The following is a 25,405-nucleotide window of genomic DNA, read 5'->3' on the forward strand; positions in this document are numbered from 1 at the left end:
CAGGATTGTCAATTATCACCGCTGTCAGACACTGGTCTTTCGGAGATGGGGAATTTGTCAATAAATCTAAAGCCTAATTTTATGGGTTTATTAAAATGTTTAAACAGTATAAATTGGTTTATTGTGTTTTTTAGTCTAATTAATTTATCCATGTGCATTTATGAGGATCAAATCGGGAAGTTTGACTGGTAACTATGCATTTTAGGTTATGCCCCTTGTATGACATCGTTAGTTTTCAAGGATTATTTTTCTAATAAAATTAACCTTTTCAGGCGCCAAAGCTATGTTGGGCGTATAAAGTTCGCCCAATTCGATACGGTTTCAACCGCCAGGAAGATAATAGTAGCGACCGAAGAGAATGTTTTAGCTGCACTCAATCTGAAGACAGGTACGCCGATTTTAATTATTCGAAACTTTTAAAAAATAATTTTTAGTTCAAAACACGGTATTGATAGATATCTGCATCAATAAGTTCACAGTATTCGTTGATTTTATGGTTGAATACTTAAAACATGATGTAGTCAGTCATAGTTTTAAAATTGCTATAGTCAGGGCTCCACCGATTCATTAGGGTATATATAGTGTGTATGTCCTATGGTTTTGATAAGAACCCATACTTAAATCTTACTGTTTATTGTCCCTATCACTATTTATGATAACTTGATTACTTAAATTTATTGATTATGCATTATAAAATCAACACAGTTAAAACATATTAATTAATAACTATAATTATGCACATGTCTTGTTTCAAATACACCTAAATTTTTATTGCTTAGGAAAATCATAGATTAACTAATCTTATTAGGTAGCAGTCTGTTTAGTAGGATTTAGAGATACCAGAGCTTAGTTATCAGTTACCTGGTTGAGTAATGTAGGCCTACAATAGCACCACCCTGTCTTTTTACTAACTCAATCATTTACAGAATAAAAAAAAAAAATGCCAACCTCTTTGAATTTAAATAATAACATTCTCTCAGTGCTCTTTTTGTATCATATTCATTAAAGCTGTACTAGCATAAGTGAGGTACCTATCCAAGTGAGCTCACAAAATTATTTATCACTAGTATATATGCAGTTTTTTGGTAAAAAATAAAATTGGAAATTTAACGGCTGTTAAAACTATACACTCAATAAACTCAATTTATATTCAATATTCAAACTCAACTCATATTTTAAAATTTAACAGGGCAGGTAGTGTGGAGGCATGTGTTTGAGAGTACATCTTCTGGCAACATCCAGTTGCTGCATCTATCAGATCAAATAATCACCGTGACGGGCTCCAATCCTTATCTCGTTAGGGGATGGGACTTGAGTACTGGTACGTAAAAATATTTAATTGGCTTTTTAGGGGTGATGATTCTTTTGCAGACTGAAAGGGAAATGAGTGTGTCAACTGGGCCATCAGTATCATTTATTTTGCTTATATTTAATTCTACACAAGTATTTCAATTTCTAAAACTGTGTCTATAGGACCGAAACAAATCAATCATTATTATATGGATATTATGTTTTCTAGTAATTAAGTCATTAATTGTTAGTATGTCTGCATGCCTTCTATAGCTGTAAAAAATTGTACTAATGATTAAAAATATGGTGCAACATAAAAAAAAAGAATCAGTTACATACATCAAGTAAGAAAACACTTGATTTAAATTCCAAATTTTTATGCAAAATCAGTTTGCATTATTACTAGACATTATTGCTGTATTCATTATTTATAGTAATCTAGTATTCATCATTATATATAGTACCATAAAGGCATAATGAAATATTACTAATAATAATAAAATATAATCATGGGTATTTTCTTCAGGCGTACTAATTTGGGAATGGGGCCTCACCCTCCAGAAGAATGAGCACACTGATTTCTCCGAATGGTGGGTTCAGAATGGTCTGCTTGTTCATATGGTGCCGAAATTTGGCTCTCACATTGAGGTCAGCGTCTACAATGTAGCTACTGGACATAATCGAGGAGCAACTTCGAAACTACCTGCTGTTTGGATCAATGAGGGGTTTGTATTTTTAACCTGCTAACTCCAATTAAAGTACTGATTGTACCATTTTAAATTGTAAAAATAATAATAGACTGAATATAATCAAATTCTAATCAATAATTGATTAATTGTCATAAAAATGATTCATATTATTGATAAAAATCATATGCTGAATTAATGAAGAGGACTCAGACAGTCGTGCTAAAAATGTATTTTTATTCTAATGTATTGACTTCAGTCATCCATATCAAACTGGGGCAAACTTTGTTGTGGTCTTTATGCATTCTATTGACCTCTAACATAAGGTGGGCAGAGGAACCTATGGCCTGATTTTATGATCTCTGCTTTCGGTCTTCACATATGCAAAGAATCCAGCCAAAATGTTGTCTGTTCATTTATGATAACTTTTTAAACTAATTATAAATAGTGGTAGATTCAAATAATAATCGATAATTTATTTCATATTCCATAGCTGTGTCTTATCTCCACCATATTACACCTGTATCTCGGGATCACCCGGAAACCAGCTGCTCTTATCCATGGATGTTACGTCTGATGCTGTACAAATCATAAGCAAACCTTTAGCAGAATACACAACGGCAAGGAATGGAAACCTGAATCCCTTCGACACTAACACAGTCATACCAGGGTTTCTATTAAATGAAAAAATCATATTGATCCGTGGCAATAAGTTTGAAGCGATCAATATAGCTATCAGTGAGCCATCTGCAAGTGTTGCTCTTGTGGATAGCGCTAGCGGACCATTAGTTTTGCAGACTTGGAATGATGAGGCTAAGGTTAGTCAAATAGCTTTTACTCGTTTTAATAGACTTAAGGGAACCTTATCTTTAAATGAAGGTAATGTGGTAATAAAGCTTTATGATATCTGACACTTTTTGTCAATATATAATGCATATTTGGCATATTCAAGAAAACGTGTCACGTGTTGGAACAAAATGAAAATACGTTTTTGAGTATTTTTTTGCCTCTAATAATGGAAAAATGTTACAGCTAGAAAATTTGGTAGCATTGAGATAATAATTTACTGTATCATATACAGGGTTTCACCTTAATGGCCCACAATTTAGTTTCTGGGCAAAGAGTAAATGAGATTGGCTGGTCGGACCGCAGTCTGTCGATACCGGAGCCGGAGTTGTCTGCGGTGATTTGCACTAAGACAGCCAGGGAACAGCATGTATGCAGGATCCTGGTCACTGCTGCCGATGATGCCAGCCATTTGATACAGCAAGAAGGTTAATACTATTTAAAACTAGCTTAATTGATAAAAAAAAAAATTTCAAGATATGTATTTGAAATAAATAAGAAAAAGAACAACCGAAACTTACGAAAATCTATCAATTGGCAGTTCAATATGCGGTGATACCAACTTTTGTCACCGGACTGACTAATTAAAAACCTGGTGGCGGACAATGAAAAGGGCTCCGCTTAAAAAGTGTAAAATTTATTTTATTCCAATGAGAGATATTAGATGATGGTATTATCCGTGCTGGTTGCTTAAAAACTTAATATTAAAATAATATATCACAATTCCTTAGTACCAGATGTATCAGTACCTTTCGTGACTAATACAACCTTAGTTTATTTTGTAATCTTATCGCTTACGACTATGACACATCTATATTTTGTGGTATTATTGTTTTGACGGATATCAATGCATTTATATTTCAGGGAGAGTGCTATGGACTCGCGAGGAAGCCCTAGCCAATGTGGTGGCTGTCGAGTTTGTGGATTTGCCAGTGTCAGACTTGGACGCGGCTATTGAATCGGAATTTGATCAGAAAGAAGGTATTATATAAAACTTGGTTAATGATTAACTAAAGACGTACTGTCTCTAAATAATTAAATACATAACCTACCTAATTTTATATGTAATATTAATTTATATTTCATATATATTTGTTAATAATTTAACTGGGTTTTGGAAGTAACAAACTTTTTTTCTTATTTTTTTAGCAGCCAAGATGCACAGTGAGTATACTATAGCAGTGTCTGTGAATGAACGAATGAATGAATGTTTTAGTGTAACCTTTTTTTTTTTGTAATTCCTTCATTCATCAATAGTTGAATTTTAAATTTTGTGCTTTCATTATTAATATTGAAACTTCTAGAATAGCTATAACACATATTCACTAATCCATACCATATTATGTTTTTGGTTTCCAAAATAATATAATAATATATGTTTATTATTTATATCCTTACAAGTAAGATCTTGTAAATTTTCATTTATTGCATGTTATAAGCATACTCAATGTTTGTATATTTAAATATATTCATTTCAATCTTAATTCTAAGAATGCAATCTAACCCATTGTTCTAATTTTTTAAATTAAACATCTTTAATATAAACGCATACATATTGCTGGTGAAGCCATTACTATGTCATTATAATAATAAATACTGCAGTTTTCTTTTGGTTGAAGCATAACATTTTATAAATCGTACATATAGTTAAATAAATTTATCGAATCTCTCCATCAGATCAAATTAGGAATAAGGAGATCCGCAAAAAAACATTATCACTACATAGTATAAAAACAAGTCGCTTTCTCTGTCCCTATATTCCTATGTATGCTTAAATCTTTAAAACTACGCAACGGATTTTGATGCGTTTTTTTAATAAATAAAGTGATTGAAGAGGAAGGTTTATATGTATAATAAATAACATCCATGAAATAGTGGAGAAATCAATAATAAATTACAGTTTTCCCAAGCGAAGCTAGGGCGGTTCGTTAGTAACTGATATATCGCAAAGGATTGTGAGGTTGAAGTAGCAGTGGATATTCGATGGGTCCGAAGAGTTCTCGTGTGGCGACCGGAACACGGGCGGTGGTAGATCTCCCACGAGGTGGACCCAGGACCTGTTGAGGGTCGTGGCGAGGCTTGGGGGGGGGGGGGTATGTCCAGCAGTAGACACTGTGGGATCTTATGTTAAACGGTTGAATTCATTGGGAAATTCATATTGTGCCAAATAATGGTTTATTATTTATTTAATAATTATACATATAATATAGTTTATAGTATTACTTGTTTACTATAATACTAAGATGCTCATATTTTTTAATTATCAATCATTGTATCAATCAGGTACATTGAGCCTTGACTGAATATTGATTTTGTTTTGCAAAACACATTTCCATGTCAGAGTGGTAATGCATTTCGGTGTGAAGCTTAGGACGAACGTTATATTATCCAACTTATTTATTGCTTTGGTGGATGGATGAGCTCACGGCCCACCCGACCATAAGTGGTTACCGGAGTCCATAGACATCTACAAAGTAAATTCCGGCACCCACCTTGTGAGACATGAATTCTAAAGTCTCCGTTTTTACAGTACAATGGCTGGCCCAATCTTCAAGCCGAAAAGCATTACTACTTCACGGCAGAAGTAGGCGGGGTGGTGGTACTTTTTTTTTAACGCTGTGGAATCCATTTACAGATACCCGGTCCGGGGGGTGGTGGTACATACCTGGACACACAATACGTCTTACCACGAGTTTGTTTCCACTGTTACCCCAGGTTCGGTACTGGCGGCGTTCACCCGGCGGCTGCAGAGTCAGTTCCAGCAGCTGCAGGGCGCGGTGCGGGCGCTGCTGGCGGGGGACGCGGCGGCCGCGGACGAGCCCCCGCCCCTCGTGCGCGACTACTTCAACCTGCACAAGATCATGGTGCTCCTGACGGACACCGGCAAGGTACCTACCTACACACAATACCTAACTAACATACTGTTGGAGCTATCACGTTAATGTTATCAGGAATAATCTAATTAATCGCAAAAATTACACAATTGACAACATTTCAAAAAATTAACATGCATAAAATAGAAATACCGTTTCTTTATTTTTCAATTCTGAGCTAAATTACAGTTATATTACTTAATTTGGGATAATTAAAAACTAAAAATGTTGTGGTGACGTCATGTTTACGAACTGTATGAAAATATTCCTTTGCCTTTCCGACATTGCTGATTTTTATACTCTGTGGCGAAAATGTCAAAATATGCCACTATCATTACAATTTTTTTTTCAAAGGGATTTTATGACCTGGTAACTAAGACCTTTAAGTCATATCTTATTTTAATTTATATTCTTATTTTAATGAAAAATGAGAATATGAAGTGAAATGACATGAAATGAAGATGATTAATTTGAGATCAACTGGGATGAAATTAAATGAAATGAGATAATATGAGATGAAATATAATCTCAGTAAAATGATGGTCATTTACTGAGACTTTTTCAGTCGGCTTTTTGGAGGATCCCGAGAAGCTACGTTCAGCGGCTTTGTTTCATTTTCCTACATTTGTGCACTTTCACAGATATTAAACAATTAATAAATCACCGTTATTACACATTTAAACCTGAAGAAACACTAAATAAAACAGATCTCACAACTTCATTGCTTGTATTTCTTAGAGGTATTACACAGAATTAGGCAAATTGACATGCGCGGCCATTTTTTTGTGTGTCTTTGTTGCGTTCCTGAATTCTCATTGGTTTGTGCGATACACGTCATCGCTGGCCAATCACAGCCGTCAATGTATGACGCGACGTTGATCCGTTGATCCGAAAAATGTTACACAATTAATTGAGAGTTAGACATCTTGTCCCACGGCCTTTTGATCTCAATGGGCTCCAGTGAACACTTAACACCATTTGTCCCGTGACGTCATTAACCCATCTAAAACGAAAAATTAGTCTCCACACACCAATATGAGTATTTTTAACTTAACACTACCAAAAATATTCTTTAGTGATAGCTCACACCAGCCTCTCTCTGGAATATTCTTTTGTTTTACAATCGATTTTATTATTGCTTATTTGAGATTAGATTTTTTTCGGTCACGTTGCGAAGAAAAAGGGTGAAAATCTCGAAAAACTTCTCATCACCGGCAAAGTGGAAGGAAAGAGGCCTAGGGGGCGTAGTCCCATGCGCTGGTCCGATCAGATTAATACGAATTTGGAATCCAGCATCAATGTCGCTATCCACTGCGCGGAGGACAGAAGTGAATGGAGGAACATAGTCCTAACAAAATTGCTCAGTAAAGGTCACGACCCTCAGAACTGAGGAATACGACGCACAGGGAGAAATTTGAGATTAGATATTATAATTTGTTGTTTTTGTTCTCAGATCTTCGGCATGGACAATTTGTCGGGCGAGATACTGTGGAAGCTGTACGAGCCGAACCTGAACACGGAGGCGGCGGTCATGTTCACGCGGCGGTCGGCGCGCCACCCGCCGCACGACGCCTACCTCACCGTCGTCGGGAAACACGAGGTCCGAGGACATCTGTGATGTTTCATTATTACTTCCGTCTTGCTCGAAGGGTAGGACAACAATGTTAGGGGTTAGCAATGTTAGCAGTCATCCATAGTGCGTTTCCAGAGATATTTTTTGCGACGTACCATCCGACTCTGCAATGAGCTTCCCTCCACGATGTTTCTTGAGCATTATAACATGTCCTTCTTCAAACGAAGCTTGTAGAGGTCACTTAACGGTAGGCAGCGGCTTGGCTCTGCCCTTGCTGAAGTCCGTGGGCGACGGTAACCACTCACCACCAGGTGGGCCGTATGCTCGTCTGCCTACAAGGGCAATCAAATAAAAATAAAAAAAGAGGACATTGTCTGTATCTTGGCTTAGATGGAAGCAGTCGCCCATCAAACAGCTTTCTAATACAATCACCCCGGTGCCAGACCCCCGTCCAGGACAGAACCCAGGACCGCGGTCTCCCCGATGATACCATTATCTCAGTACCCAGTTGCAGTTTGAAACAAGCTCACAGAGCTTAGAATGAATTGAATTTAACCTATTGTCGTTCCCGGTTATGTTTGAGACGCCAAATAGAAAAATAATAATATATAATCTACGAAACTTTTTCGCTGGCCAGGCTGTAATAAAAATGAAACCCGTAAAATTATAATTTACGTTATTACTGGTGGTAGAATCTCTTGTGAATCCGCACGGGTAGGTACCACCAGCCTGCCTATTTCTAACGTGAAGCAGTAATGCGTTTCGGTTTGAAGGGTGGCACAGCCGTTGGCTGGAGGAACTTGGAGCTTTAAGCGTCTAGAGTTGTGAGTGTTAGATCTGAAGTCTCACATAGCGGTGGATGGATATACTGCCGAACCAAAATCATAGGCAATTGTGCATAAACTAAGCTCCTTAATTATATTTAACAGGAAACAGGCAACGGTCTGATCGTCAGTTTAAATCCGATCCGAGGCACTCCCGTCGGGGAGCAGACCTTGCACTTGGACGTGCAGATCTTACAATGTGCGGTCCTGTACAAAGCAGACGCTCAGAAGCTCCACGCGCTCATACTGCTCGATAAGGACGAGAACGTGCAGGTAAGTTTGCAACACTACTCATCATATTGTTACGCGCTGGGGCTCGGGATAAATAAAAAATCTACCGAAGTATAAATTGGAACTGTACTAGCACTTAGAACACTCACAGAACACTTGAAATTTTTTAATTCACTTCTTCCGCTTGGCTTCAGGTGATCCGTTCGCTGTTTCGCTTCGACTAGTTCCGATTACTGACTGACTGCGTGCCATCTCTGCAACGCTTGTATAGTCCATACGACATCCCTAGAATTATCGAGAAAATTCCTCACAAGTCGAGTATTTTCGATGTGTGTTTCCACTATCTGACAATAGATGGCGTCGTACTTTTCGAGCGTTCTAGATGCTACCAGATCCTTTGATATTCGTTCGGCTATTCGGCGATAGATGGCATTACTCTTACCGCGGCGTAACAACATAAAGGATGACATTTTTAGAACTTTACCGGATAGCCATTTAAAGTTTAAAATTTGGAAAAAATATCAAAACAAAAAAATCTTCTTCAGCTATGTGTAATGGAGTAAACTTAATTGGAGTTCAATTAAAACCACCGAACTATTGATGCTAATACAAATAAAATGTACTTTTAATTACAAAGATAAATGTCACTCTAAGCCCTTGGCTTTGCACCCCTCGATGTTCCTTCCATCCACATGGTGGTCGCGACAACACCGTTACCGACCTACAAGATAGCTGCTGCAGCAGACGCTATGTTTTATTTGTTGTGTTTGGTATCCGCAGATCCTGCCGGAGTCCTCGGCGCCGCTGGTGGAGAACATGTACATGCACGTGGCCGACCGGAGCTCCGCCGTGGTCCGGGGCTACGCCCTGCGGCACGACGGAGAGGTGAGGTCAACGCTCCACACGGCCATTCTAGTATATGGACCTCGCGTATCACGATGTTTGCCCGAAACTAACAGCTGGTTTTTTTTTTTGGTTGCTTTGTTCCTCCTACTTTTGATGCAGGATATATAGTTTCGCATGCCAGTAAAATTCTCCTCCATATTATCAATAAAAGACTGGAGAGTTTTATCAGTAGGCAAATCGCAAAAGAGCAAGCGGGTTTTGTTAAGGGTCGAGGAACCAGAGAGCAGATCTTAAACATAAGGCAGTTGGTCGAAAAGGCAAGGGAGTTCAACGTCCCGATGGCTCTCTGCTTCATTGACTACGCCAAGGCTTTTGACTGCATCAACTGGAAGAAAATGTTCGACGTGATGCAAGAGATGGGAATACCGGACCACCTCGTCTCCCTTGTTCAGACTCTATATATGGATGGAATTACGAGAGTCAGAATGGACAATGAGTTTTCCCATCCATTTAAGCCCGAACGTGGAGTCAGACAGGGGTGTATTCTTTCCCCACAACTCTTCAACCTCATCGGTGAACACATTATGAGGCTCGTTCTGGAGAACTGGGAGGGGGGTATTCGTGTAGGAGGCCACCGAATTAGTAATCTTCGTTTCGCTGATGATACCACTATAATCGGTACCTCGGAGCGAGAATTGCATGAGCTTCTGAGGAGAGTGGAAGTCGTTAGCAAAGATTACGGACTTTGCATCAACCGATCCAAAACGAAATTGATGTTTGTCGATAGAGCTGGCACAATGACACGCACTCACGAACTGCGTGACCTGGACGTGGTGCAGGAATTTGTGTACTTGGGGTCATTAATATCCAGTGACGGTGATTGTGACAGGGAGGTGGTCAGGAGGGCCCAGATGTCAAAATCAGCCGTGAAGCGATTGGAGAAGATTTGGAGAAATCGCAGCATAAATAAAAAAACTAAGATAAAGCTCATGAGAACCCTTATCTTCTCCATATTCTTGTACGCTTCTGAGACGTGGACCCTCAAGGGCCGTACCCGATCGAGAATTGACGCATTTGAAATGTGGTGTTGGCGCAAAATGTTGGGCGTATCATGGACGGAGCGCAGAACAAATGTGTCAATTCTCGAGGAGCTAAACGTCAAGACCCGTCTATCTACAATCTGCATGCAGCGTCTCCTCAAGTACTTCGGACACGTGGCCCGACAAAATCCCGAGAACTTGGAAAAATTAATAGTTGTAGGTCACGTGGAAGGAAAGAGAAGTCGAGGAAGATTGCCAACCAGGTGGACGGACATTATCAAGGAGGCCACAAACACCAGCGTCCCGGGCGCCATTAAGCAGGCCGAATGCAGGCAGCATTGGAGGAAGCTGGTGCAAAAACTGGACCAAGGTGGTCACGACCCTCAGCAATGAGGAAACGACAGAGAAGAATATAGTTTTTATTCCTTTTTTTTTGTTTAGATCGGTGGACGAGCTCACAGCCCGCCTGGTGTTAAGTGGTTACTGGACATCTACAACGTAAATGCGCCACCCACCTTGAGATATAAGTTCTATAGTTACAACGGCTGCCCCACCCTTCAAACCGAAGCGCATTACTGCTTCACGGCAGAAATAGGCAGGGTGGTGGTATCTACCCGTGCGGACTCACAAGAGGTCCTACCACTCTAAATGTTTGACTTATGCTACAGCTTCGATGTACAATACAGTAAATATGTACAGTAAAAGTATTGGGTTTATTTTTGATAGTTTTTTTTTAAATTATGGCACAGTAATTGTACTACTGGATATTGACAAGATCGTAGTGGTGAACTTTTGTTAAGCGTAGTTTTTGGTTACAGCGCGTGTCGGCAAAGAATATTTGGTCGGTGGACCTGTCCGGGGGTGGGTCCCAGCGCGTGGTGTGGTCCGTGAGCAAGCCGGCCGCCGAGCGCATCCACTCCGCGGGCCGCGTGCTGCCGGACCGCAGCGTGCTGTACAAGCACCTCAACCCCAACCTCGTGCTGCTCCTCACCGAGGGACCGGACCCCGTGCACAAAGGTAACTAACTATACTGGGGCCTTAGAACTTATATCTCAAGGTGGGTGGCGCATTTACGGTTGTAGATGTCTATAGGCTCCAGTAACCACTTAACACCAGGTGGGCTGTGAGCTCGTCCATCCATCAAAGCAATAAAAAAATAAAATAAAAAAAAGGTATCTTCCCTCACTATAGTGGTCTCACTGCAGCATTCGACTCGACTCCGGTCATCGTTTTCGTCGAACCCGTCGCTTGCGACGAAGGGCTCGATGAGCGAATTAACCCACAGACACAGCCCACTGAGTTTCTCGCCGGATCTTCTCAGTGGGTCGCGATTCCGATCCGGTGGTAGATTCTGCGAAGCACGGCTCTTGCTAGGGCCAGTGCTAGCAACGTCATCAGGTTTGAGCCCCGTGAGCTCACCTACTAGTCAAGGTTACGCTACAATAGCCTCTCAATGCTATCAGCTTAGGTAGAAAAAAAAGTCGACTATCATCTATATCTATATCTATACTGATATATAAATCTATAGCGTTTTTTACGGATGTTTTGTTATAACTACTGAACCATGCATCCGATTGACTTGAAACTTGGTATCCATGTAGAAAATACATGTACTTAATGGATAGGCTTATATTTATACGAGTTTTGGATTCCCTAATAATAATGACAATAAATAATAATGTTAATTACAATCAATCCTGTCATTCCGTTTCGGCTTGACGTTAGAGAACACCCTGTATAAAGTAATATCGTTCGGTTGGTGTCCAGACGTGGTGGTGGCGACGTGCGTGGACGGCGTATCGGGCGGCGTGCTGAGCGCGCACGTGCACCGGCGCGCGCGCCGCCCCGCGCTCCCGCTGCACTCCGAGCACTTCCTCGCCTACCTCTACTACAACGACAAGCAGCGCCGCCACGAGATCGGTGAGAACAGAGCTTAGTTCCGAATCAATTTATTTTATTTTATTGACCTTGTAGGCAAACGAGCATACGGCCCACCTAATGTTGAGCGGTTACCGTAGCCCATGAATTTCAGCAATGCCAGGGGCAGAGTCAAGCCGCTGCCTACAATGAGGAGTTCCGCAAGAGAACTGTCACAACCCGAGAAGTTGAAAGATTGAAGTGACAGTGGGCCGGGCACATCGCTCGTTGAACACATGGGACCGAAGAGTCCTCGAGCGGTGACTGCGTATTGGAACACGGTGGACAGACGACCTGGTAAAAGTCGCGGGAAGCCGCTAGATACAGGTTTTGTGGGACCAGTTATAAGGTACGTACCTTGGGAGAGGCCTATGTCCAACGGTGCATGTCCGTTGAATGAACAAAGAAAAAACGTTCAAATAAACTGTACAAATAATTTGAAAAGCAATTGTCTTTGAAAAGTCTTTGAAATTTTAGATATTTAGGGTCGTTTTCAAATTTGGGACCAAAAGCGAGTTTTTTGATTTAATTGTTATTTAATGTTACCGTAATTATAAGTACAGTAAATTTGTTGTCGTGACAACAAGCACGTCGTCCTATAACTATATATTCGTAAATACAATTTTTACAAAATATATTTTATACAAAAATTAGAACTTAAAAATTATTTTTGCAGTAATGCGTGTTGAAATTCCACAATTTTATTTAATCAGTGTGTAATACATTAATAAAGGAAAACTAACTGGATGTTAGAACATTATTAAAAACAAAATAAGTACGATTTCTAAGCTTTTTAAAAAAGTTCCTATTTAAATTGTCATCCGTGTTGGCGTTATCAAATGCGTAAAATGAAAAAAATATAAATGAATATTATATTATATTATCAATAAATGAGTGATTGACTTGATTGTGATGAAGAATTTTTTATTCGGAACATGCCTAAATACAAAAAAATTTTGAAAAGTTTAAATTCATGAAATCATTACTTTTTTGGCCGAAAAATTGAAAACGACCCTTTGATGAATGCATTTATTTTGGTCAGAAATGATATCGACGCTTGAAAAGCAAATGTGACTAAGCGACAATGCGTGAACTTTACAGTAGACTAATTTAAAGTTGAAATACCTGAAAAAACATCTATTTTAACGAATCTAACTGTAGGATTGAAATGATTTTAATGGACCTAGAAATATATTTTTTTTGCGCATCGAATATGGTTATTGCCTATATTTATGTACAAAGTAGTTATTGTCGCTTAGTCACGTTTTTTTTTTTAAATCGTTTTACAAATTCTACCTCCAACGTTATCGGAGCCAATGCTAAGCCTAATTCTCTTTATTATTGCAGTTCTCGCTATTTTTCCGCAATCTAATACAATTTCCTTAAGTTTTCTAATTCTTACTTCTTATTTCTATTTCTATGCACAATATACACACAACACAATATCTAAATATACGATCAGCATATTTACTTAAACTGTTTTATTTATATCTATTGCCTGCTTAGTCACGTTTGCCTTCCAAGCGTCGATATTAAGTTGTAATAGCGGCGTCGTCAGTGCCCAGTGGCTGGGTAGTTATCTGGGCTGGGTGTGGTTGCAGCCACCCTGGAGCTGTACGAGGGCCCGGAGCGCTGGGTGCCGGCGGGCGCGGCGTTCAGCTCGCTGCGGGGGGCGCGCGCGCCGCACGTGCAGCGCCACGCCTACATCGTGCCCGCCGCGCCCGCCGCCGCCGCGCTCTCCGCCACCGAGCGCTCGCTCACCGACAAGCACGTGCTGCGTGCGTATACACCTTTTCCTAAGCTGATAGTCTAATTAAGATAGTCTTGAGAGGCTATTTCAGCGTAATCCTAACTAGTAGGTGAGCTCGCGGGGCTCAAACCTGACGACTTTGCTAACACGAACCCTAGCAAGAGCCGTGCTTCGTAGAATCTACCACCGGATCGGAAACGCGATCCATTGAGAAAATCCGGCGAGAAACTCAATGGGCTGTGTCTGAGGGGTATACACCCGCCACACACATATATATATATATATAGATTCATGTTAGCGTCCTCAGTGCGTCCATAAAAAAATCACCCAGTTGTGACAAAAAAAATATTTTTTTTTTATTGCGTTGATGGGTGGACGAGCTCACAGTCCACCTGATGTTAAGTGGTTACTGGACATCTACAACGTAAATGCGCTACTCACCTTGAGATATAAGTTCTAAGGTCTCAGTATAGTTACAACGACTGCCCCACCCTTCAAACCGAAACGCATTACTGCTTCACGGCAAAAATAGGCAGGGCGGTGGTAGCTACCCGCGCGGACTCATAAGAGGCCCTACCAGTAAATTAAGCATGCTTGTGTCACAGTGGCGCTGAGCACGGGCGCGATCGTGGAGCTGCCGTGGGCGCTGCTGGAGCCCCGGCGCGCGCTGTCCCCGGCGGGCGAGGCGCGCGAGGAGGGCCTGGTGCCCTACGCGCCCGAGCTGCCGCTGCCCGCCGAGGCCGTCGTCAACTACAACGCGACGCTGCTCCGCCTCACCCGCATACACACCGCGCCCTCCGGACTCGAGTCCACCAGCCTCGTGCTCGCCACCGGACTGGGTACGTTCTCATCGTGACGAGGAAGCAATAACTTAAACCGCGGCGTCATCACCGACGGAGTTACCTCTATATGTGATACCAGATGTTCCACGCAATAGGAGCACCTGATCTCCACCTAAACTGGTGTAATAGTACCATCTCGAATCATCTAGGCACACATTAAAAAAACATTACGATTTAAACTGTTAAAATTTGTAAAATTGATTTCTTGTTTACTAATAAAAACTAGTCATTTTTAATGATATTAGAATGTATACAGTAAAAGATCCGCGAATATAAAAACCTTTAGCCGCAAATATAGGAATTGGGTCGCTGTTTTTTTAATTTTTTTTATTACTTAGATGGGTGGACGAGCTTCCAGCCCACCTGGTGTTAAGTGGTTACTGGAGCCCATAGACATCTACAGCGTAAATGCGCCAACCCACCTTGAGATATAAGTTCTAAGGTCTCAAGCATAGTTACAATGTGAATCGTGAAAACGTGGATTAACGAAGCGTGAATAAGGAGCTTTTACTATATTATAAACCAAAATGCTTATTGTTTTTTTGTGAAAACTGAACTTCGAATCGATAATTAGACTCGGAACTAACTATAACAATCGTTGTCCCCCAGACCTGTTCTACACGAGGATAGCTCCGTCAAAGACCTTCGACCTTCTCAAGGACGACTTCGACTACTACCTCATCAGCGTAGTGCTCGCCGCGCTGGTGCTCGCCACGTACAGCACCAAGTACTTCGCTGCGAGGAAGATGCTAAAGATGGCCTGGAAGTGAGCAGCAGAGTCTGCAGCGCGACACCAAATATCGCTTACTTACAACGGAAACGACAAAACTGGTACACGCTCACTCACAATAACTGGAAATTACATATTTAAATCTGTTGGGCACGTGCGTTGTCCCTGAGCGGCCGTCTCCGACTGGGTTCGTTGTGGCCGGCGTTACCATGGCAACACTGAGTAGCACAGCGCCATCTATCGCACGTACACGTAAATTATGAAGCATTTATCACCGGCCCGTTATGATTAATGAATTTATAGTATTGTTAATTGATAATTCTTCGAAAGGACACATTGACGATATGCGAATATTATGAAATAGTTGAGTAATTGTTGGATTGTGCACATGTAAAAAAAAATCTTAATAGTCCAATTGAGCTGTTTTCGTTTATAAAGATGCGAACCACGAGATGTTTGTTAATATTCAATAATACATTTTAGGCAAATTTACAAATTCTAAACCTTTTTTTCTCTTTCCTAATCCTTTAAGGATTCTAAACTAAATTCTGATCGGACGTGGCCATGACGCATTTTATTTACAAATCGTAAAACTTTTTTTTTAAGTTTTACGAATTCTAAATTAAATTCTGACGTGACCGTGACGCCTTGTACTAATCTTATGATTATTGACAACAGAACGAATTAATTCAGTTAAATACAAAATAGTCGTTGTTAAAATAAACATTTCGCGTTATTATTTATTTTGTAATATCGTTAATGGCACTCTACGGGTTTGTTGTTCCGATGTCAAACGTTAATATAATTATAATGGGAACGGATTGCATGGTTTTTGTTATTTCCATGTCGCCCACACACAGCCTGACAAGCAGCTGTCAAAAAATTATTGTCATTGTTATTGACAGAGGTGACGGTTGGGTTTGGTTACAACTCTTATTCTGTTGTTTTATGCCCTGAATCACTAATTAATTCCGATATAATATCCTTTTAAAAACATATAAATCAATATAGATTCTCAAATTCTATAACCAGTCGATTAATACAAATCGGCAAGCTGTTTGAAGCTAATTAAGTTGCTAGAATCAATAATTAATTTATATAAATATAGATAGATAGCGTTTTCACCACTGAACACAAGATATTCAATTCTTCACAAATAGATGCATGATTTATCATTTGGTTACGACGTCATACCTATGGGGTCATGTAAAGTTTTTTGTCCCTTTCTTAAGATCTTGACCATCAGATTCTAAGACCAATTGTGAAGTAGATATTGTTTTAGAAGATTCTCTTCTTTTCATTAGAAGATTTTCTTCGATTTGTAATCATGGAAGTTCATACGGAAATCTTATGAGTCTAAAATAGAGAATTATTGTGTGGTCTAGAAATAATTACTTATTATATACTTTATATACGACATTTTGTCTCTCGGCCGTGTGCCTGATAGCAAATAAAAAATAAAAAAATGACGCGCGTGCAACTTGGTGTACGTGAAAGAATTGAAACTTCTTTTCCGGTGTGTAGTATTGTGGTTTTCTTCATTTTTCATCCTTAAATCAAATTTGTCTTGTACTAGGGAATGCTGTGTATAAGAGAAACGATCTAGCTCGCTTTGTCCTTTCCCTCTCTCGACGGTTGAGTGTTTCGCGAGACGTTCTGTCTATTTTCTCACTCTCGCTCTTCCTAAATTGTATCTTTTCTCTCTAGCCGTAACGAATCTGTCACGAGTTCAATTTTACTCAACAACTTTCAACGCGCCTAAAGAAGTTTCACTTTAAAAACATTATTTTGTTGATTGATAAATGTGTGGTAATTTGGTGAATGTGTCTCGCATCGTCAGTCGATTTCAAAAACGATAGAGAGAGAGACAAAATATAGTGCATCTATTCACACACTGTATCGTTAACAGGGTTAGTTTTTTTACTAAGAAAAAAAATCTTGAATAGAAAGTTAATTTATTGTAAATGGTTGCTTAAACCTAGGCCCATTGTATTTGATAGTTTAACTGTATTACTAATTAAGCAATGTATGTCTGGATTTAGCACTGAAAGCTTTTAAGCATCGTCTCTTCGTGCTTAAAAGTGTCGAGCTCCGCTGTTGAGGGTCACCTCTACACAAATCAAAGCAAAGTTCAAGTCAATTTTAAACGATATTATGGAAGCTTAACGTTCGTGTGCCCACGGCACAAGTGAAGCCCCCTAAAAGTGTTGCATCTCAGTCTTTCACATGCTAAATCATATATTTGTCTCTTTTCAGTTTCATATATATGTGTACATGTATGTAAATGTATTTATTTATTGAAATTTTTAGAAGTTCGTTATCGATACAAAAATCACGAGTTTGATGTTCCAACGAAAAAAATCAAGATATGTTACATATTTAAGACGATGAAATGATTTATATTTAAAAACCTAAAAACTTGTACCATTGATCGCAACGCGTGACGTCATATGTGTGGCGATTGTCGAAATCTACATGGAATGTGTTACAATAATTTTATTATTAGGTATTTGCTTTTTTGAGAGAGAGGACGGTTAGCGCAGTACCGACATGTGATGTAATAGAGAGGAGATGCATGTGACTATGTATGGAAATATAGGAGATGTATGGAAATGATAGTGCAAGGTAGAGGGGGAAGAGGTCGACCGAAGAAGCCATGGATGGAGTGTGTGAATGACTATATGAGAGAGAGAGAGGAGTGAGTGTTGAGATGACGACTGATAGAAGAGAATGAAATAGAAAAATTCGCTCCAAAAAAACCTGGTGGGATAAGGACAAAGAAGAAGGGGTTGTTGCTTATTTTGGCCTCGAATGACGTCACACGATAATGCATTCAGTCGAATCCTGTATACTTTGAACATATGAATGTCAGACTCTGTATTACGGATGTGAAATATTCTGTTTTATGTAGAAAAAAGTTTACTTTATTTATTTATTTGTAAAAACATCCACTATAAAAGCATAGTAAAAAGTATCGAATATTAATTCAATTTTGTTTGAAACGTCACGAACTATCGAGTGTTCAAGTTTCACTAACGCTGTATTTAGTAAGGTGAAGGAATAAATTATAATAAAACTGCATATAGGTATAATTCTGTAATAGGAAAAATTTATATAAATATGAGTGTTTAGTGTGAAGAAGTAATTAATAAAGGATTGTTTTCAATTGAGCGATTTCTTGCGCGAAACAGCCGTGTAGTCTGATCAATACTGAACATACCAGTGTTTGGTCAAATTGACAGAATTCAAAGTTAAATTTACAAATTTCAACTTTACAATACCATTATCGAAAAAGATGGGGACAATTATTCTTAAAATATGCATATAATATTTTATTTGCTCATTGTTTATAGTTATTTCTACTATTAACCAAAAAAAATAATGTATAATCGTTTTCTGTATTGAATCGATATTTGGACAAAATCGATATTTCGGTTTTAATTATCGGTCAATTTGATCTAGCGCTGTAGGAACAGACACGCAAGTATTTTTGGTAGGTCGAGTCGAGTGATTCGCGTCTTAAGACGACAACGAATATATTAAATTTTTCATTTTGATTTGAAATATCCATATATTTTGACTGGTGGTAGAACCTCTTGTGAGTCCGCGCGGGTAGGTACCTATTCTGCCTATTTCCGCCGTGAAGCAGTAATGCGTTTCGGTTTGATGGGTGGGGCAGTCGTTGTAACTATACTAGAGACTTACATCTTGGAACTTATACCTCAAGGTGGGTGGCGCATTTACATTATAGATGTCTATGGGCTCCAGTAACCACTTAACACCAGGAGGGCACAGGTGTAACACCATTGGAAGATCAAAAACAGTGCAAATGTTATTGGATGTTCTCATACAAGATGCATTAAATTATTTATTACGAAATACTTGTGTTGTATTATTTATAGGGAACATCAAGGTTCGCACGCGAATCACTCTAAAGTAGGCTAGCTCATTTAATAAGTTTGAAAAAGTATCCTAAACGCTATTTATTGTTTAGCATAAATCAGATAGTTAATGGTATTTAAGTATAAATGGAATGGAATAATAAAATTTATTATAAGCGTTCGTTCCAAAGTTCACGTGTTTGTGATGTCGAGACGTGAACGATTAGATGTTTTGTTTCAAACGAAAGTTGTCAGTTGAGCTTTATATGTATATATAGTCCACTTAGTGCTTTCACTCGTCCCGCGGGTCGTTGGACTTTGTCTACTAAATTAGCTTAATCTCATCATCGCGAAACTGTTATTCGAATATCGTTAATTTTTTTTTTTTACGCTTTCATTAGCTTCAGACGTTTGTATGTTTGTAAAGGAATCTTTGAACATGATTTTGAGCCCCTTCCAAACGTCGAATTAAATCGAAATTTGATATATTTATTAAGTACCGATGACAATTCAATATTAAAAAATATATTGAAAAAATTGGAATTCAACTAAAAAATGAAAAATAAATAATAGTTTAAAAGAACTAACAAAATAAGCCTTTATAGAAAATCCAACTAAAAATAGAAAGCTAATTTTAATAAATTTGTATTAAAAATAGTGTAAGAAAAAATGATTTTATTGTAAAAAAAGCGCGGGGTGCATGGTATCAGTAGTTATAAATATTTTATGAACAGATATGAGTAGAAGGGTTGTTTTGATAATATCCTGAAAAAGCACCCCACGCTTTTTTTTACAATAAAATCATTTTATCTTACACTATTTTTAATTCAAATTTATTAAAATTAACTTTCTATTTTTTAGTTGCATTTTCTATAAAAGTGTATTTTGATAGTTTTTTGAAACTATTATTTATTTGGTTTTTGTTTAAAGGAATTTTATCTATACCAAAACAGTCGGTGGGAACGAAAACTTAAAAAATATAGTTTTATTACTAATCACTCATCTCTCGACATGCAGTCATGTGCTACTGTTATTACATTTGTCTCGTGTGCGTTATATATAATATATTCTAGATAGTTCTAGTATATATATCGAGGCTTGAAAGGTAAACATGACTAAGTGACAATAACTGCTTTATACATAAATGATAGGCAATAACCATATTCGATGCGCAAAAAAATATATTTCTAGCTCTATTAAAATCATTTCAATCCTACAGCTAGATTCGTTAAAATAGATAATTTTTTCAGGTATTTCAACATTAAATTAGTCTACTGTAAAGTTCACGCATTGTCGCTTAGTCACGTTTGCCTTTCAAGCGTCGATATGTATGTACGTATTCTAGATAGTTCTAATGTGGTTGGTCAAGTAGTTGATAATTATTGATATCTGGTTCGGAACGTCACAGAATGAAAAGCTTCGATCAATAATAGTACTAGATTACGGATCAGGAACAAAAATAAGACGCTCCAGTGGCCACGTTTGCAGACACGAAAACATCTTCATTTCTTAGAAAAAAGTTTAATAATGTTAACGACTTCAGTTTATTATAAACCTTAATACTTAAACATAAAGTTTAATTACCATTGCAAAATATATGTATTTAGGTCCTTTCGTCAGAAAAAGAATATTATGGAATAAATTTAAAATGTCACTTGAACATAAAAAGTCATCAGTACAAAAATATTTATTCTAAAATGATACTTAAAGCCTAATTTATAAGGTTAAAAATATTTGTTTAAAATTTCATGCTTATTGTATTGTGGAACAAGATGTAGTTCTTGGTATTACATTTCAATGCTCAGAACACAGTAAGTATTGAAAGACATAGAGTTGCAGAATATACATATTTGTTTTAGGTTTGTTTTGTATGGTCGCAACTATTTTTGACCGATTCAAAAAAGTTGTAGATAATATTTTACATTGCCGCTATTACAACAAATAGGTGATAAAAAATAAAATTGAATAAAGTAAAAAAAATATGAAAGGAAACACGAAACATGTTTTCCACGTATTCTTTATACAGAAGTAATTAAAACAATAATGTAGGTTTAATTACCTTTAAACAGATTCAGTTTGTTATAAAGCTGTCTTTTAGAAGTCATTTTTATATGAGCGGTTTCTTTTTTACAAATATAAATCAATGAATTTTTCTATAATCAGTTTAATTTAGGCTTATTTTATGGCTGTGTTCGTTTCCCCCAGAAAACCAATCCTTTTCAGCATATACGCTTAAAATATTTACACATACATATAAAGTTTTTTTAATACTTTTTTGCATTGATTTGCCACCACCATTGAACAATTCTAGAATTTTTAAAAGAGTTCTATATTTCTTCTCCTCTTTCTTTCGCGACAATACATATCCATTGTGCACAGCGACAAGGGGCTACTAGGAAATCTACAAACAAAAATAACATTATAAAATAACAAAACTACTCTATGCATTCCCTGTCCAAGAATAGGTGATGTTTGTTACAATAGTTGGTGCCTTGTTGCAAACATTGGCCAAACAATTACAATATTCGTAAATTGTGTTTTATTTACAATATAATTGTGTTTATTATTTTATGAAAAACACTTAATAATATAAATTTACCAAAAAAAGATATTCCTTCCAAAACCTTGGTGTTACGGTGGTTTTTTACTCAGTTTTTGAACGCGCATTGCAGCGTTTTGACGTCTTAGTGTTGGCTATGATTGGACCATACTAATTTGAAATAAGACCACAAATTTATTTGTGGTCTTATTTTTCGGGCCGCTTTTGAAGCGCTAATCGCGAATCTAGTAGTATTATTGATCGAAGATGAAAAGAATAGAATCGAAGATATATATATATATATTTAGTAGGTAAAACATCGAGGAGTGAAATGTGAGATTCCGCATAATAGGCAGCGGCTTGGCTCTGCCCCTGGCATTGCTGAAGTCCATGGGCGACGGTAACCACTCACCATCAGGTGGGCCGTATGCCCGTCTGCCTACAAAGGCAATAAAAAAAATAAAAAAAAATTCTTTATAATTAAAGGTCCCTTTTATTTGTTAATACTATCAACAATTCGGTGTTTTTAATTGAGTTTACCCATTCAAATATCTGAAGAAGTTGTTTTGTTATCATATTTTTTCCAAATTTTAAACTTTAAATGGCGCTCTTGTAAAGTTGCAAAAATGGCGCTTAAACGTAATAGATTTTCATCCCTCAATATTAAAGCAACGGCTGGGGAGCACTCTAAGATCCAGAGATTCACTAATCATTTGTTCGCTAAACTTGTAGTTAAATGAATAAATAACTTATCTAATATGTTTTAACACATTATAAGTCGCACTATAAAGTAAACATGTCTAGGTAGCGGGTAGGTACCACCGCCCCGCCTATTTCAGCCGTGAAGCAGTAACGCGTTTCGGTTTGAAGGGCGGAGCAGCCGTTGTAACTATACTGAGACCCTTAGAACTTATATCTCAAGATGGGTGGCGCATTTACGTTGTAGATGTGTATGGGCTCCAGTAACCACTTAACACCAGGTGGGCTCTGAGCTCGTCCACTCATCTAAGCAATAAAAAATATACTATTTTAGAGAAAAGATGGCTTGTTCATCACTATGAAAAAAAAATGTCTGCTCTAAAGAAGCAGCAAAACCAAACCATTCTCAGCTGGCTATCTTCAACATTCTGTGACGTTTGTTAATGTATTTAAAAAAATAGTTAATGATATAAATATAATCTAGTTTAAATAGATCAATTAGACAATCCGTTGATTTAGATGTAGAAATGTTACCATTTATTTCCGTTAAATTGTTTAAGTTTTATTTTAATACTTAACTGGTGTGTGTGACGGTGTTCTGTTGCGGGAATATTTTGGGATTGTTTATTTTTTGGTTGTATAAATTTATTTAAGTTTGTGGTCGGGAGATATCGATATGTGTACGATCGTGTACGAATGGCCCGAACGCTAGTAAACTAATAGCAAATTATATTTTATATGTAATTAAAAATATATATACAAAAATTAATTATTCTATAATGCATTTATTTCAAATGACTTGTTGTTTTTTTTTTTTCAATCTGTTCCATCATTTTCGATATAAATTATAATTACCTCGAAATACCTGTGTTCACTCTTGTTTGAGAATCGTGTACTGATTTTTTTTTTTACTGTCCTTGTAGACAGACGACGAGCATACGGCCCACCTGATGGTGAGTGGTTACCGTCGCCCCTGGACTTCAGCAATGTCAGGGGCAGAGCCAAGCCGCTGCCTACCGTTATCACTTTAACAATGTGTTATTTCAGTAAACTGATTCACGAACGTGGTTTTTGATGTAATAAATAAATGTCCAGGATATGTGAGCTCTATCCCGGTTATTTTCTTTTTAGTGAATGGTTCTAATGCATTGTTATTTAGTAATTACTTTCGACTGACAATTCACCTCCAATACACATACAATCCATTTCGCCTATTTCTGCCGTGAAGCAGTAATGCGTTTCGGTTTGAAGGCTGGGGCAGCCGTTGTAACTGTACTGAGACCTTAGGACTTATATCTCAAGGTGGGTGGCGGCATTTATGTTGTAGATGCCTATGGGCTCCAGTAACCACTTAACACCAGGTGGACTGTGAGCTCGTCCACCTATATAAGCAATAAAAAAAAAATCTCGCATCATACGAAACATCGAAATTCTTAATCTACGTTCTCAGTTCTCAATCTCTTCTGACATTGCTGAAGTCCATGGGCGACGGTAACCACTCACCATCAGGTGGGCCGTATGATCGTTGTCTTCAAGAGCAATATTTTTTTTTTATACTATAATAAAATTGCAATTGCTATTAAGCGTCTAATATTGTATAATATATAATTTCCTATTGCCATCGTAGGCAGACGAGCATACTATCCATTTGATGGTAAGCAGTCACCGTGGCTTATGGACAACGGCATAAATGTAAGGTATGTATGTATTTAAAATAGTTTTTTTTGGTATATTAATATCGAAGCATTGCATAGAAAATGTTTGATGAAATATAAAATATTAGAGTGGCTAAGTCATTAAAAAGACTCTGTATTAACTATATTGTATTTAAAGTAACTTCTGAAAATAAACTGTTATTTTCCACTGACGAATATAGAATGGAATCCCATACAGTCGTGCCGGCACTGAAGGCACACGACTATGCAGAATGTATTCGCTACGAACTGACGGGTTTGTTGTGTAATGTTTTTGTATAAATAAAGTTTAAGTGATGTAGATGTGTTGTTGTTATTGTATCTACGCCAGAGGTCGCCAAATGGCGGACCGCCGAGCCTTATTGTGGGGACCGCGAGAACACAGCAACTTGCACTTTTTTTTGTCTCTAGTGACCTCAAGGGTTCATACTAGATTCATCGAGCGAGTAGATGAGCTCACGAGGCTCTAACTTGAGGACGTTGCTAGCACTAGCCCTAGCAAGAGCAGTGCTTCGTAGAGGCGGACCTCAGTTTTCCTCTTCCCCATTTTCTTCTCTGGAGGCGCCGGAGTCCGACAAAACCCGGTCTGTTACCCCCCTCGACCGGATATCCGTAAAAGGATTCCGCGTGGATTATTTTTTTTTTTTTTTTTTATTGCCTTTGTAGGCAGACGGGCATGCGGCCCACCTGATGGTGAGTGGTTACCGTCGCCCATGGACTTCAGCAATGCCAGGGGCAGAGCCAAGCCGCTGCCTACCGCTTAATACTCTCCATAAGCCTCGTTTGAAGAAGGACATGTCATAGCGCTCGGGAAACACCGTGGAGGGGAGCTCATTCCATAGCCGGATGGTACGTGGCAAAAAAGATCTCTGGAAACGCACTGTGGATGACCGCAGTGGCTCCAGGTAGTATGGATGAACTCTACTCCGGTGGCGGGCGGTGCGATGGTAAAAACGAGATGCTGGTATCATCTCGAACAATTCCTCAGAGCACTCCCCATGGAACATACGGTACAAAATACAGAGGGAACCGAAGTCCCTCCGCAGACCCAGAGGCTCCAAACGATCCGAGAGAATGGGATTATCGACAATCCGAACGGCCCTCCTCTGTATGGAGTCAAATGGAAGAAGCTGGTATTTGGGAG

General features: G+C 38.4%; 1 protein-coding gene across 1 annotated transcript; it reads left to right on the plus strand.

Moving 5' to 3' along the window:
* Nucleotides 1-24,562, plus strand: LOC101742821 (ER membrane protein complex subunit 1). The gene is made up of 16 exons (XM_004923506.5): nucleotides 1-188; nucleotides 273-388; nucleotides 1,190-1,321; nucleotides 1,817-2,015; nucleotides 2,470-2,794; nucleotides 3,058-3,250; nucleotides 3,687-3,803; nucleotides 5,538-5,710; nucleotides 7,149-7,295; nucleotides 8,198-8,365; nucleotides 9,104-9,208; nucleotides 11,028-11,226; nucleotides 11,977-12,129; nucleotides 13,728-13,904; nucleotides 14,482-14,715; nucleotides 15,328-24,562. The coding sequence occupies exons 1-16, from the start codon at nucleotides 46-48 to the stop codon at nucleotides 15,486-15,488; spliced, it is 2,742 nt and encodes a 913-aa protein (XP_004923563.1). The 5' UTR covers nucleotides 1-45; the 3' UTR covers nucleotides 15,489-24,562.
* Nucleotides 24,563-25,405: the final 843 nt, after the last annotated feature.

Source organism: Bombyx mori, chromosome 6 (assembly GCF_030269925.1).
Source record: "Bombyx mori chromosome 6, ASM3026992v2".
NCBI lineage: Eukaryota > Metazoa > Arthropoda > Insecta > Lepidoptera > Bombycidae > Bombyx > Bombyx mori.